Source organism: Chiloscyllium plagiosum, chromosome 51 (genome assembly GCF_004010195.1).
Source record: "Chiloscyllium plagiosum isolate BGI_BamShark_2017 chromosome 51, ASM401019v2, whole genome shotgun sequence".
NCBI classification, from domain to species: domain Eukaryota; kingdom Metazoa; phylum Chordata; class Chondrichthyes; order Orectolobiformes; family Hemiscylliidae; genus Chiloscyllium; species Chiloscyllium plagiosum.
In genome coordinates this window covers 4,339,281-4,353,459 of record NC_057760.1, presented here as the reverse complement: position 1 = coordinate 4,353,459, position 14,179 = coordinate 4,339,281, and the positions used below count along the sequence as shown (strand labels likewise).

The 14,179-nt window shown below is 42.6% G+C and overlaps 1 protein-coding gene across 4 annotated transcripts in view; it reads left to right on the top strand.

Moving 5' to 3' along the window:
* LOC122544785 (protein jagged-1b) overlaps positions 1-14,179 on the top strand; it is an 83,477-nt gene that overhangs the window by 3,776 nt on the left and 65,522 nt on the right. For all 4 annotated transcript variants that reach the window (XM_043684116.1, XM_043684115.1, XM_043684114.1 and 1 more), the window contains exons 2-3: positions 837-1,145; positions 9,078-9,138. In XM_043684116.1, the coding sequence (XP_043540051.1) occupies positions 837-1,145; positions 9,078-9,138 (370 nt within the window). The remainder of the gene's footprint in view (positions 1-836; positions 1,146-9,077; positions 9,139-14,179) is intronic.

Below are 14,179 nucleotides of genomic sequence, written 5' to 3'. Positions count from 1 at the left end.
TTATCTCTCAGCCCTGCCCCCCCCCCCCCACAGCCTACAAGCTTCATTCCTGATGAAGTGCTTATGTCTGAAACGTTGATTCTCCTGCTCCTTGAATGCTGCCTGACCTGCTGTGCTTTCCCAGCACCGCACTCTCAACATTGACCAAGGGAGACCAAACATGAAAAAGACAATAATTCAGAAAAATGACAACTCAACCATTTTCATTTTTTAAATTCTTTCCTGGAATGTGGGTCTCGCCAGTTGGGCCAGCATTTAATGCCAATCCCAAACTTCCCATGAGAAGGTGGTGGTGAGCTACCTTTTTGGGTTGCTGTATCCCTTGCACTGGAGAGGTCCATTCAAAGTTAGCAATTGTAGCAAGGGATAAAAGAGTAATGTTTTGCAAACTGGATGTACAAGGTAGCTTTAAAAGAGTGATTGAAATGAGCTATTGAGGACAGTTTCCTGTGGTGGGGGAGTCCAGAACAATGAAGTGAGGTCTAAAATCAACGTCAAGTCTATTTGGGTGTGAAGTCAGGAAGGATTTCTTCACATGAAGGTCTGTTGAAAATCTGGAATTCTGACCCACCAGAAGGCTATTGAAAATCAAGATCAATTGAAATGTCAAAACTGAAGGTGATAGATATTTGTTAAGTCAGGAATATGTACACAAATTGGGTAGGTGCTAGAGAAATAGCTGAACAGCCTGAAGAGGCTTCAGTTTGTCTAGTAATCCATGTGTTCTTCTCTGAATGACCACTGTCTTCCATCTTCTATAAATTTGATTCAAAGGCCAGTTCCCTATTGGACAATCCTGGTTGCCCCTCCTAATACAATTTTATTCTCTTTTGCAGATTCCTCATGCAGCTGGGACTTTTGAGCTTCAAATTATATTGATGCAGAATCACAATGGCGAGCTTCACAGTGGCATCTGTTGTGATGGTGAGCGGGAAACTCCCCATTCCCGCTGCACACAAGATGAATGTGACACACGTTTTCATGTCTGCCTCAAGCATTACCAAGTCTGGGTGCTTCCTGGGGGACCTTGCATCCTGGGAACAGGTTCCAGCTCCATTTTAGGTGGCAATTCATTTTCTTTCAAAAGCAAAAACAGTGATGAAAATGCCGGCAGCATCAGAGTCCCCTTTCGTTTTGCGTGGCCGGTAAGATATTGCTCCCATTTTTAATGACTGTTTGTTGCCTGGGACCAGGTAAGAAGGGAAAATGGTAAATGAACAGCAAATACTTAAGGAGACATTTCATAATTTCACAACCCACTGAGGTGGTGCACTGGAAATCAAGCTATTCCCGGAGCCGCCACCAATGTGAAGCTATTCAAAGTCCCCAACTTACCTGACTGATAAACTAAGGTTAGAAGAAGCACTTTGGAATTTTGTGTAATTAACATGAAAAATAATTCATTGTTGCAACAAATTATCTTTTGCCAGTGGCAAGTTTATAACTTAGAATTCTATAATATCCTGTAGGGTTTATAACCTTCACTCATTACCCAGGAGTAATCCATTGTGTGCATGGATCATTTCTTAACTATTCTCACTGCCACTGTTTCAAGTAAGGCGTCGCATTGCAGTTGTGCAATGGAACTAATTCCATTTACTAATAGGTTTGCTTTTAGTAAAATCTCCAGAAGAAAACAAGATCATTCTCCAGCAAAAGGAAGCTCCTTCATATAGTTAGGGGCTTAGCTGCATATATGAAGAAAAAGGGGTTATCTTCTCTTTTGACAAACTTGCTTTATATCTCTCACTATCTGTACTCACAGTCAAAAGGTGTGGTGCTGGAAAAGCACAGCTGGTCAGGCAGCATCTGAGGAGCAGGAGAGTCGACAGTTTGAGCATAAACTCTTCATCAGGAAGAACATTTCTGATGAAGAGCTTATGCTCGAACCGTCGATTCTCCTGCTCCTCAGATGATGCCTGACCAGCTGTGCTTTTCCAGCACGACACTTTTTGACTCTGATCTCCAACATCTACAGTCCTCACTTTTTCCCCTCCCTGTGCTCAGAACAGAGTCTAACTCTGGTCCCTTAGTTGCAGTTAAAACTACAATTTGATCAGTGGCGTTGTCCTTTTGCGTTCCCTTTTCAGACTCTCTCTTATGAACTCTGAGCCCCAGAGACATCCCTTGCAACTTGCAGCATTCTAAACTTCGGCTCTAACTTTATTACAATGGAAACACTTCAGGCTAAATTCCTCACTGACAATGAGTTGGAATTTGCCAATGATGAATTGAGAGATATTTGTGAAAATATGCATCTGGTAATGAGCACAGTGGCAAAATGCCCCTTCAGTAATGGAGTGTGTGAAAGAAGTTATTCAGTGATTGTAAGGTGCTTCATAAAATTCTCATGAAGCAACCAAGTTGTAAATTCAGATCTGTTTGTCCATGGGAGGGGAAGTGGTGGTATAGGGGTAATGGTACTGAACTAGTCATTCAGAGGCCAAGGTTAATATTCTTGGGATAGGGGTTCAAATTCCACCATGGCCAATGATTACATTTGAATTGAATAAAGACATAGAAGAAGAAGTCTGCTGATTTCTGTGTAAAAAAACTCATCTGGTTCAATAATCTCCTTCAGGAAAACAAATCTGTCATACTTATTTGGTCTGGCCTGTATGTAACTCCAGTCCCACAGATATGTGGCTAGGTCTGACTTAACCTCTGGGCAATTAAGTTTAGGGAATAAATGCTGGTTCAGCCAGTGACACCCATATCCCAAAAATGAATAGGAAACAATGGGCACTGCATGCAAAGACTTATCTGCAAATAGTCAGGCACTACTGTTCTAATGAACTAGAGTTTGAGAGATATTCAAAATCCTTTCCTTTTATGAGTGAGCGTTCCAGCTTGGGAAGGGTCTACAATTTGCTCACCATGTCAGTGTTAAAATATAAGTAACACTTGGTAGCACTGTTGATGACTCCTTCCATCACTTTGAGGGTGGAGTAATTGGGCAGTATTTAGCTGGGCTAGATTTTCTTACTTTTTTGTGTACAGGACATACCTGAGCTATTTTCAAATCATCAAATAGATAGCAGTATTATAGCTGTCCTGGAACAGCTTGGCTATATCCATGACTAGTTCTGAGGCACAAGTCTTCAATTTTGTGACTGGAATATTGACCAGGCCCATAGTCCTTTCAGTATTTAATGCCTTCAGCCATTTTTCGATATCACATGGGGTGAAGGAAATCAGCAGAAGCTTGGCATTTATGATGCTAGAGGATGCTGAGTTGTGTTACCCACTCAGTATTTTTAGATGAATATTGTTGCAAATGTTTCAGCCTTATCTTTTTCACTGATGTGCTGGGCTCCCTATCGTTGAGGATGGGATTGATCTGATTTGTTGGTTGTCTGATCACTCAGCTATGTCATTATGCTTCACTGTTTGGCACTCCAGTAATATGTGTTATAGCTTCACCAAGTTGACATCTCATTTTTAGCTAAATGTGGTGTTGCTGCTGAGATGGCCACCTGGACTTTTCAATGAACCAGTGTTGATCATAACAATAGAAGGGTGATGCACCAGGCCATGAAATTAAGGGTTGTGGCTGAACACAATTCTGCTATTGATGTGTTAAATGTCTCACTGTTGCCCATTTTTGAGATGCTACATACATGTCTAAAATTTATCCCACTTAGCAGAGTGTTAGTGCTACGCAGATGTTAGAGGGTATCCTCTGTGAGAAGATAGAACTTCATCTTCAGGTGAATTGTTCACTAGCCACTCCTATCAATATTGTCATAAACAGATGCAACACCATCAGCCAGGTCAGTGAGGATGAGAGTTTTACTTTTTTAGTTGGACCCATTTTTACCTTTTGCAGAACCAGTGTGGCAGTTATGTCTTTTAGGACTAGATCAGCCTGATCAGTAGTTCTGCTGGTGAGCCATTCTTAGTGAATGTCAGTGAAGTCCCCCATCCAGGGTACAATTTGTGCCCTTGACCCTCTCCCAAATGATGATCAATAGGGAGGAACACTGATCCATCAGTTGAGGGGGAAGGCAAGTTGGGGTTATCATCCACAGGAGTCTTTTTTGCCACATTCGAGCCGGTGCCAATGGAATTCATTGACTAACCAATTGTTATCAAGGTATAGGTGTGTATTGAACCTTTAAGAGAGAGAGGATGCTAGCAAGGACTGACTGAAAGCACAAAGTGTCGTGGACAAGGTAAAAATGTAACATTTGGTTGAAACGAATAGCTGGAGTTGTGTTGCCATTGAACAAAAAATAAATTCAAATTTGGCCAATCAGTTTAAATTATATTCTGGATTAGTGGTGCTGGAAGAGCCCAGCAGTTCAGGCAGCATTCGAGGAGCAGTAAAATCGACGTTTCGGGCAAAAGCCCAGTTTAAATTATAGCTCAGATGCAAAAATCCAACCAAATTTGAATTTCACTGTTTGGGATGACATCAAACCAATGAAATGATCCAATGCTTTCAGGTATTAAAATCAAATATTTTGAAGTAATTTAGGAGAGATCAGCAAAGAGAACAGCAAACAGCACAGACTAGCAGCAAAAAAGGGGGTTGAGGGAAGTGTCTGGTGAGAAAAGTGAGAGCCTTCGGCAAAGAGGCTGAGTGAGGAGATTACACCACAGTTAAAGAGGGTGAAGACATGACTGCCAAGCTGATTCAGTGTGCTGTGTGCATGATGTGGGAGGTCAGGGACACTGATGGTGTCTCTGGCTCCTATAGCTGTGGAAAGTGTGTACACATTCAGCTTCTGAAGGAGCATGTTGCAGCACTGAAGAAAGAACTAGATGACCTCAGGTTTATCCAAGAGAACAAGAGTTTTCTGGACAGGATCGTCAGCAAGATCATCACACCGAGCATATCAGAAGAGAGAAGGGAGATGATGATGAGGAAGGAAGAGATGATTCAAGTACAACAGACCCCGGGGGAAATACCTCTCGTGAACAGGTTGAATCTCTTGGAAACTGTCAAGACAGACGACACTGCGAGTCTGAGAGGTGGACAGGTCCAATCAAAAATTGGCGTGGAGGCAGAGCCGAGAAGTCAGACATCATGCAGAGCCATGGTAATAGGGGACTCCATAGTGAGAGGGACCGAAAAGGGTTTCTGCAGCAACAGGCAGGATTTGAGGATGGTGTGTTGCCTTCCTGGTGCCAGGGTCCAGGACATCACCAACAGAGTGCAGGAAATCCTCAAGGGCGAAGGTGAAGAGCCAGAGGTGGTGGTGCATGTCGGCATAAATGACACCGGAAAGAAGAGGAGGGACATTCTACAGTGGGACATCAGAGAATTCGGAAGAAGGCTGAAAAGCTTGACTTCCAGGGTGGTTATCTCCGGTTTGCTTCCAGTTCCACAGGCTGGACATAGCAGGAACAGGGAGATAATGGACTTGAATGTGTGGCTGAGGCACTGGTACAGGAAGCAAGGATTTAAATTCTTGGATCACTGGGGTATGTTTAGCGGTAAGGATAAATTATACAAGAGGGTTGCATCTTAATAGGTGGGGGACCAGCATTCTGGCAGGTAGATTTGCCACTCCAACACAGGGGTGTTTAAACTAAGTAGTGGGGGTGGAGGGGACAAACTGGAAATTTAAGAAGGAAGTTAAAGGGAAAGTGAGATTAAGAGAAGTTAAGAAAGGCAACAGAATCAATGGAGCAGAAAACTCAAGGAGGGATCATACAGTATGGTCAAGTGAAACAGGGATTGATAGGAAGGGTGAGGTGAGTATCAATTTTAGAATATTGTATATGAATGCACGAAGCATAAGAAATAAGATGGATGAGCTTGAGGCTCAGTTGGAAATTGGCAGGTGAGATGTTATGGGAATAACGGAGACGTGGCTTCAACTGGACAAGGCCTGGGAAATGAATATTCAAGGCTATACGTGCTATCGCAGGGATAGACTGACTGGCAGAGGGGGTGGGGTGGCCCTGTTGGTGAGGAATGATATCCAGTCCCTTGTGAAGGGAGACATAGAATCAGGAGATTTAGAGTCAGTATGGATAGAGCTGAGAAATTCTAAGGGTAGAAAGACCCTAATGGGAATTATCTACAAGCCCCCAACAGTAGTCTGGATGTAGGGTGTAAGTTGAGTAAGGAGTTGAAATTGGCCTTTTGCAAAGGTATTACTACAGTTGTTATGGGGATTTCAACATGCAGGTTGACTGGGAGAATCAGGATGGTACTGGACCCCAAGTAAGGGAGTTTGTGGAGTGCCTCCGAGATGGATTCTTAGAACAGCTTGTACTGGAGCCGACCAGGGAGAAAGCAATTCTGGATCTGGTGTTGTGCAATGAACCGGTTCGATCAGGGACCTCGAAGTAAAGGAGCCATTAGGAAGTAGTGACCATAATATGATAAGTTTTAATCGCAATTTGAGAGGGAGAAGGGAGAATCGGGAGTGTCAGTATTGCAGTTGAACAAAGGGAACTATGGAGCTATGAGGGAGGAGCTGGCCAAAGTTCAATGGTTCAATGCCTGAACAGGGATGGCAGTGGAACCACAATGGCAGGTATTTCTGGATAAAATGCAGAAGGTGCAAGATCAGTTCATTCCAAAGAGGAAGAAAGATCCTAAGGGGAGGCAGGGGCGGCCGTGACTGATGAGGGAAGTTAAGATCTGTATAAAAAATAAAAGTGAAAAAGCATAACATAGCAAAGATGAGCAGGAAGCAGAGGCTGGGAAACTTTTACTGAGCAACAGAGGATAACTAAAAAGGCAATACATGGAGAAAACATGAGGTACGAAGGCAAATTGGCCAAAAATATAAAGGAGGATAGTAAAAGCTTTTTTAGGTATGTGAAAAGAAAAAAAATGGTTAAGACAAAAATTGGGCCCTTGAAGACAGAAATGAGCGAATCTATAATGGGGAACAAGGAAATGGCAGAAGAATTGAATAGGTACTTTGGATCTGTCTTCACTGGGGAAGACAGACGCAATCTCCAGATGTAATAGTGGCTGAAGGACCTGGGGTAATGGATGAACTGAAGGGAATTTATATTAGGCAAGAAATGATGTTGGATAAACTGTTAGGTCTGAAGGCTGATAAGTTTCTGGAACCTGTTGGTCTGCATCCCAGGGTACTTAAGGAGGTAGCTCCAGAAATCGTGGACGCGTTGGTAATCATTTTCCAATGTTCTACCGATTCAAGATCAGTTCCTGCAGATTGGAGGGTGGCTAATGTTATCCGACTTTTCAAGAAGGGAGGGAGAGAGAAAACAGGGAATTATAGACTGGTTAGCCTGATGTCAGTGGTGGGAAAGATGTTGGAGTCAATTATAAAATTATGACTCATTTGGATAGCAGTAACAGGATAGGTCAGAGTTAGCATGGATTTACGAAGGGGAAATCGTGCTTGACTAATCTTTTGCAATTTTTTGAGGATGTAACTATGAAAATGGACAAGGGAGAGCCAGTGAATGTAATGTACCTGGATTTTCAGAAAGCCTTTGATAAGGTCCCACATAAGAGATTAGTGAGCAAAATTAGGGCACATGGTATTAGGAGCAAGGTACTGACTTGGATTGAAAATTGACAGGAAGCAAAGAGTAGTGATAAACGGGTCCCTTTTGGAATGTTAGGCAGTGACCAGTGGGGTAAGACAAGGTTCAGTGCTGGGACTGCAGCTTTTACAATATATATTAAATGATATAGATGACGTCATTAAAAGTAATATTAGCAAATTTGCTGATGACACAAAGCTGGGTGGCAGGGTGAAATGTGAAGAGGATGTTATGAGAATACAGGGTCACTTGGACAGGCTAGGTGAGTGGACGGATGCATGGCAGATGCAGTTTAATGTGGATAAATGTATGGTTATCCACTTTGGTGGCAAGAACAGGAAGGCAGATTACTATCTAAATGGAGTCAAGTTAGGTAAAGGGGAAGTACAATGAGATCTAGATGTTCTTGTACATCAGTCAATGAAAGCAAGCATGTAGGTATAGCAGGCAGTGAAGAAATCTAACAGCATGCTGGCCTTCATAACAGGCAAAATTGAGTATAGGAGCAAAGACGTCCTTCTGTAGCTGTACAGGACCCTGATGAGACCGCACCTGGAGTATTATGTGCAGTTTTGGCCTACAAATTTGAAGAAGGACACTCTGGCTATTGAGGGAGTGCAGCGTAGGTTCACAAGGTCAATTTCCGGAATGGTGGGACTATCATGTGTTGAAAGACTGGAGCGACTGGGCTTGTATACGCTTGAGTTTAGAAGGCTGAGAGGGGATCTGATTGGGATGTATAAGATTATTAAAGGATTGGACACTCTGGAGGCAGGAAGCATGTTTCCACTGATGGGTGAGTCCAGAACCAGAGGACAGTTTAAAAATAAGTGGTAGGCCATTTAGAACAGAGTTGAGGAGAAACTTCTTCACCCAGAGAGTAGTGGATATATGGAACGCTCTGCCACAGAAGGCAGTGGAAGCCAAGTCTCTGCATACTTTCAAGAAAGAGATGGATAGAGCTCTTAAAGATAGTGAATCAAGGTTATGGGGATAAGGCAGGAACAGGATACTGATTGTGGATGATCAGCCATGATCATAATGAATGGTGGTGCTGGCTCAAAGGGCTGAATGGCCTACTCCTGCACCTGTTATCTATTGTCTAAGAGCATCAACAAGTATAGACTACTAGCCGAATAGCTCTCTGAAAGGTATTTGTCCATGAGAAATGTTGTGCAGCAAAAGACCGAAGAAAAGACGACCCAGGAAAACCCAGAGGAAAATGTACAGAGGAGAATTGACAAAGCTGGCTGGTTTTGAAGCATGGCTAATTTTTGTAAATCTTAATCGGAGTTTTTTAAAATCAGACCAGTATTGTAGAGTGGGAGGTAAAAGATGGTTTTAAGAGAAAGGAGTTGTAAAAAGTTGTTGTTTTAATGTTCTCTGTTGGCTTAAAGAATAAAATTATTAATATTTACTTTAAATAGTAAGATCTAGGATGGGTTCTTTGCCTCTTGAGTACGGCATGAGGTGAGCTTCTCTGTGTGTTAGGTTTAAAATAGCAAAGGGGTTTACCCCACGTCGTAACACTATTGAGTAATTATTTTCAGGGCATGGCTGCTCTTTGATAAAATGCTCCTTCTGATTTTCAGAGATCCTACTCCCTGATACTGGAAGCATGGGATTATGATAATAATTCAGCCAATGATGCAGGTAAGGTGAATGCCTATTGTGTACTCATGTAACGTTTGAATTGGGTATTGAAGTTTTTGAATTTTCCTTGTTGCTTTCTCACGTATCAATGAAATTATGGTAGACCTTTCTCAAAGCTAAGGAGGGCATGTGTCCAGGAAATAATCAAAGTGGGACACAGAATCACAGCATTGTTACAGTGCAGAAGCAGGCCATTTGGCCCATTGTGCCTGCACTGGTTCTCTTACCTATAATTGTTGCTGATATACTCAGGTGGTGACCTAGAATACAGGGTACTACCAACATTCATGCAATGCCAAATTTTGCTTTCAAAGCCTCAAGAGAAGAGAGGAGGTAAAGATTTTCACAGATTTGGTTTGGTTGAGAAAGAATAAATTCAAATAGTAAATGCTGCAATTTATTGAGGATGGGGGTGCGTAATTAGGACATGAGGAATAATAAGAAAAGAAAATTGCAATGTACTGACCAATATCACATCGAAATAGGGATGCAAGACATCAGTTCCAGTCTACTTTAAATAGCTTCCCCCACTGCAGCTACCTGGTTTCCTATCTTGGAGACTTCAGTTGTTGGGTTTTGTCTCTGATACTCACTGACAGTTAAATCCATTGTCCATTTAATCTCTGCTCAGAGGACTTTCTACACCTTTGAGGTGACATCAAATATTCTGAATGGAGTGGATGTCTCATAAACTCCAGGACAGTACCAGATTACAGATTAAACACGACCTCTGACATTTAGTTAAATCCCTGAAATGAAAGCAGAATGGCATCATGACATAGTTTAACCACTGGTTGTGACTTCAATCAGTGAGCGCTGGATCTCTGGGCTCAGTTCCATTCAATATGTCTTGTCTGCTTTCCTGTCTCCTCTTTGTTTCTTTGCTGGATATTTGGGGAAAAAAACAGTAACACATAGGAATGTGTATCTTGGTCATACTGAAGTTCCAAAGTGAAATCTATAAGGTGAGAAGTCACAGGACACCAGTTTATAGTCCAACAGGTTTATTTGAAGTCACAAGCTTTCTGAGTGCTCTGAATTCACCTGATAAAGAAGCAGCACTCAGAAAGCTTGTGATTTCAAATAAACCTGTTGGACTATAACCTGGTGCCCTGTGACTTCTCATTTTCCCCACCCTATCCAACACCGGCACCTCCACATCATGAAATATACAAGCGTAGTTGGTGCAATTTGCCTCGTTCATCAGTTTATTGGTTTTAAGTTTGTCATTTCTTTTGTTTAAAGGTTTCAGGATCATGTGTTAACACATTTCCGTCCCTGGATCTCCAAACCCCTTCCTTATCAGTGTTCACTCCCTTTCTCAGGTCTGTCCTGCCTTTAAACACCAGCTTATGCTTTCACAGTCTCTAAATCCACAGTTGCTTCATTTGGTTCACAATATCTTTCCTTATTTTCCCTTAGCTGGTTGTCAGAAGCTCCCAAAGGAGTATAAATCTTCCACTAGTTTCTCTTTCCCCTGCTTCATGCAGATCTTTGATTACTTCTCAGTTTCTGTCTCAAAATTACTGCTCTCTAGTTAATGCCTCACACTCTCGCCCTGTCCCATTGCAACAAATCCTTTCTCTGTGTACATTATTGAGTTGAGGCCATTTTGCTTAAGTGTCCCTTTCTATTCATTAATTATGATGAGGTCATCTTGCTGCATTAAAGAATTGAGCTCCATTTGCCTTGGATGTGAGCATGCACGTGACTGCAGTCTGCAACTGGATTCACAGTTTATACAGAAACAAGGGGTTCGCTGCCTGTTGTAAGGCTTTTTGTTAAGCACTGTGTATTCATTTTTGTTTGGCCCAGGAATTTCATGGTTGCAAGGGTCCTGTACAAAATAGTCTTCAGTAATTGAAACTCTGCATCTGCTAATGTAAGCAAAGCAAATTGATGCAGTGGTAATCTCGACTATGATAGATGGTGGAATTTGAAGTCACTATAAAGAGAAAAATATGGAATAAAAGGCTTATTTATAACCATTATTGTAGATACTATCTGGTTCGCTAATGTTCTTTAGGTTGGAAAAACTGCCATCCTTACACATTCTGACCTGCATGTGGCTCCAGACCCACAGCAATGTAGTTGACCCTTAGTTGCCCTCTTTATTGCTGGTAGGCAATAAATAGTGGCATATCCCTTAAGCAATTTTTAAAAAGTGAGCACTCAGAGGCTATGTGATTGAGTTATTTTTGAAATTATTGGATGTAAATGATATAGTGAAGAATATAGGATTTGCTGGATGTGAAAAGATCAAAATCTATCAAGATCACATTCTATCTTAGAAACATAGAGTAGGTCATTTGGCCCTTTGAGCCTGCACTACCATTCAATATGATCGTGACTGATCATACAATTTCAGAATCCCATTCCCACTTTCTCCCTATACCCTTTGATCCTTTTAGCCTCTAGGGCCACGTCCTGCTCGCTCTTGAATATATGCAATGAACTTCCTGTGGGAGAGAATTCCAGAGGTTCGCAACTCTCAACGTGAAGAAATTCTTCCTCATGTCAGTCCTGAATGGCTTACCCCTTATTCTTAGACTGTGACCCCTAGTTCTGGACTTCCCCAATATTGCGAACATACTACCTGTATCTAGCCTGTCCAGTCCCATCAGGTTTCTATGAGATCCCTATTCATTCTTCTAAATTCCAGTAAGTACAAGCTCAGTTGATCTAGTCTTTCCTCATTCATCAGTCCTGCCATCCCAGGAGTCAGTCTGGTGAACCTTTGCTGAACTTCCTCAATAGCAAGAATGTCCTTCCTCAGGCACAAAACAGCACACAATACTCAAGGTGTGGCCTCATCAAGTTCCTGTATAACTGCAGCAAGACATCCTCACTCCAACACTCAAATCCTCTCGCCATGAAGGCCAGCATGCTATTAGCTTTCCACCCTGCCTACTGCAGCTGCATGCTAATCTTCAGTGACTGTTCTACCATGACATCAGGTCTTGTTGTACCTCACCTTATCCTAAACTGCCACCATTCAGATAAAAATCTGCCTTCCTGTTTTTGTGACCAAAGTGGATAACCTCACATTTATTCACATTATATTGCTTTTGCCAACTCAGCCAGCCTGTCCAACTGAGCCAGTCTGTCCAAGTCACCCTACAGCCTCTTACCATCCACCTCACAGCACACTCAGGTAAGTGTCATCTGCAAAATTGGAGATACAGGATTCAGTTCCTTCATCCAAGTTGTTAATGTATACTGTGAATAGCTGGGGTCCCAGCACTGAAGCCTGTGGTACACCAACTCATCACTGCCTGCCACTCTAAAAAATACCTTTTTATTTCAAATCTCTGCTTCTGTCTGTCAACCAGTTCTTTATCCATGTCAATATACCCCCTCCAATACCATGAACTTTAATTTTTCTTACTAATCTATGGGTGGCACAGTGGCTACGTGGTTAGCACTGCTGCCTTACAGCATAAGGGTCCCAAGTTCAATTCCTGCCTCGGGTGGAGTTTGCACATTCTCCCTGTGTCTGCGTGGGTTTCCTCCAGGTGCTCTGGTTTACTCCTTGGAGTATTGGTGTGGACTTGATGGGCCTCATTCCGCATTGTAGGGAATCTAAAGTTGAAAGTCTAGTTACACATGATTCTATGAACATCGACTAATTCACTCTTACCCACTCTACCGGTCACATCCTCAAAACATTCCAGAAGATTTAATTAGATTCCCTACAGTGTGGGAACAGGCCCTTCGGTCCAACAAGTCCACACCGACCCTCTGAAGAGTAACCCACCCAGACCCATTTCCCTCTGACTATTGCACTATGGGCAATTTAGCATGGCCAATTCACCTGACCTGCACATCATTGGACTGTGGGAGGAAACCAGAGCACCGGCAGGAAACTCACGCAAATACAGGGAGAATGTGCAAACTCCTCACAGACAGTCGCCCAAGGCTAGAATTGAGCCCAAGTCCTTGGCATTGTGAGGCAACAATGCTAACCATTGAGCCATCATCCCACCCACCCCCTTAAATATGTCAATCACAATTTCCCTTTCGTGAATCCCTGCTGACCTGGGCTGATTCTGTCACTGCTTTTCAAATGCTCAGTTATTACATCCTTAATAATTGACTCCAGCGTTTTCCTCACCACCAACATCAGGCTACTTGATCTACAATTCCCCATTTTCTCTCTTCTTCCTTTTTAAAAAGTGGGGTTACATTAGCCATCCTCCAGTCCATTGGAACTCTTCCACAGTCTACAGAATGTTGGAAGATGATCACCAATGCATCTGCTATTTCTAGGGCTACTCTGGGATGCAGAGCAACAGGCCCTGGGAATTTATTGGGTTTTAATTCCGTCAATTTCCCCAATACCATTTCCTGACCACTAAGGATTACCTTCAATTCCTCCTTCATGCTTGACCGTCTGTCCCCTACCATTTCTGAAAGGTTATTTGTGTCCTCCTTAGAATTTGTTCAACTCATTTGCCATTTCTTTGTTGTCCATTATGAATTCACCTGATCCTAATTGCAAGGGACCTACATTTATCTTCACCAGTCCTTTTCTCTTCACATGTCTATAGAAGCTTTTGCAATCAGTTTTTATCTTTTCCGCAAGCAAACTTTCATACTGTATTTTCCCCTTCAAAATAAATACTTTGTCCTCTGCTGAATGTTAAATTTCTCCCAGTCCTCAGGCTTGCTGTTTTTTCTGGCCAATTTATATGCCCCCTCTTTGACTTTAACATTAGTCCTAGAAGTGACATAGTGCACTAGTAGTGGAGCCATTAACCAATCCCAGTGATCAGAGCTGAAAAATGTGTTGCTGGAAAAGGGCAGTAGGTCAGGCAGCATCCAAGGAGCAGGAGAATTGACGTTTTGGGCATAAGCCCTTCTTCAGGAATGAGGAAGGTGTGCCAAGCAGGCTAAGATAAAAGATAGGGAGGATGGACTTGGGGGAGAGGCGTTGGGAATGCGATAGGTGGAAGGAAGTTAAGGTGAGAGTGATAGGCCAGAGAGGGGTGGGGGCGGAGAGGTGGGGAAGAAGATTGCAGGTCAAGGAGGCGGTGCTGAG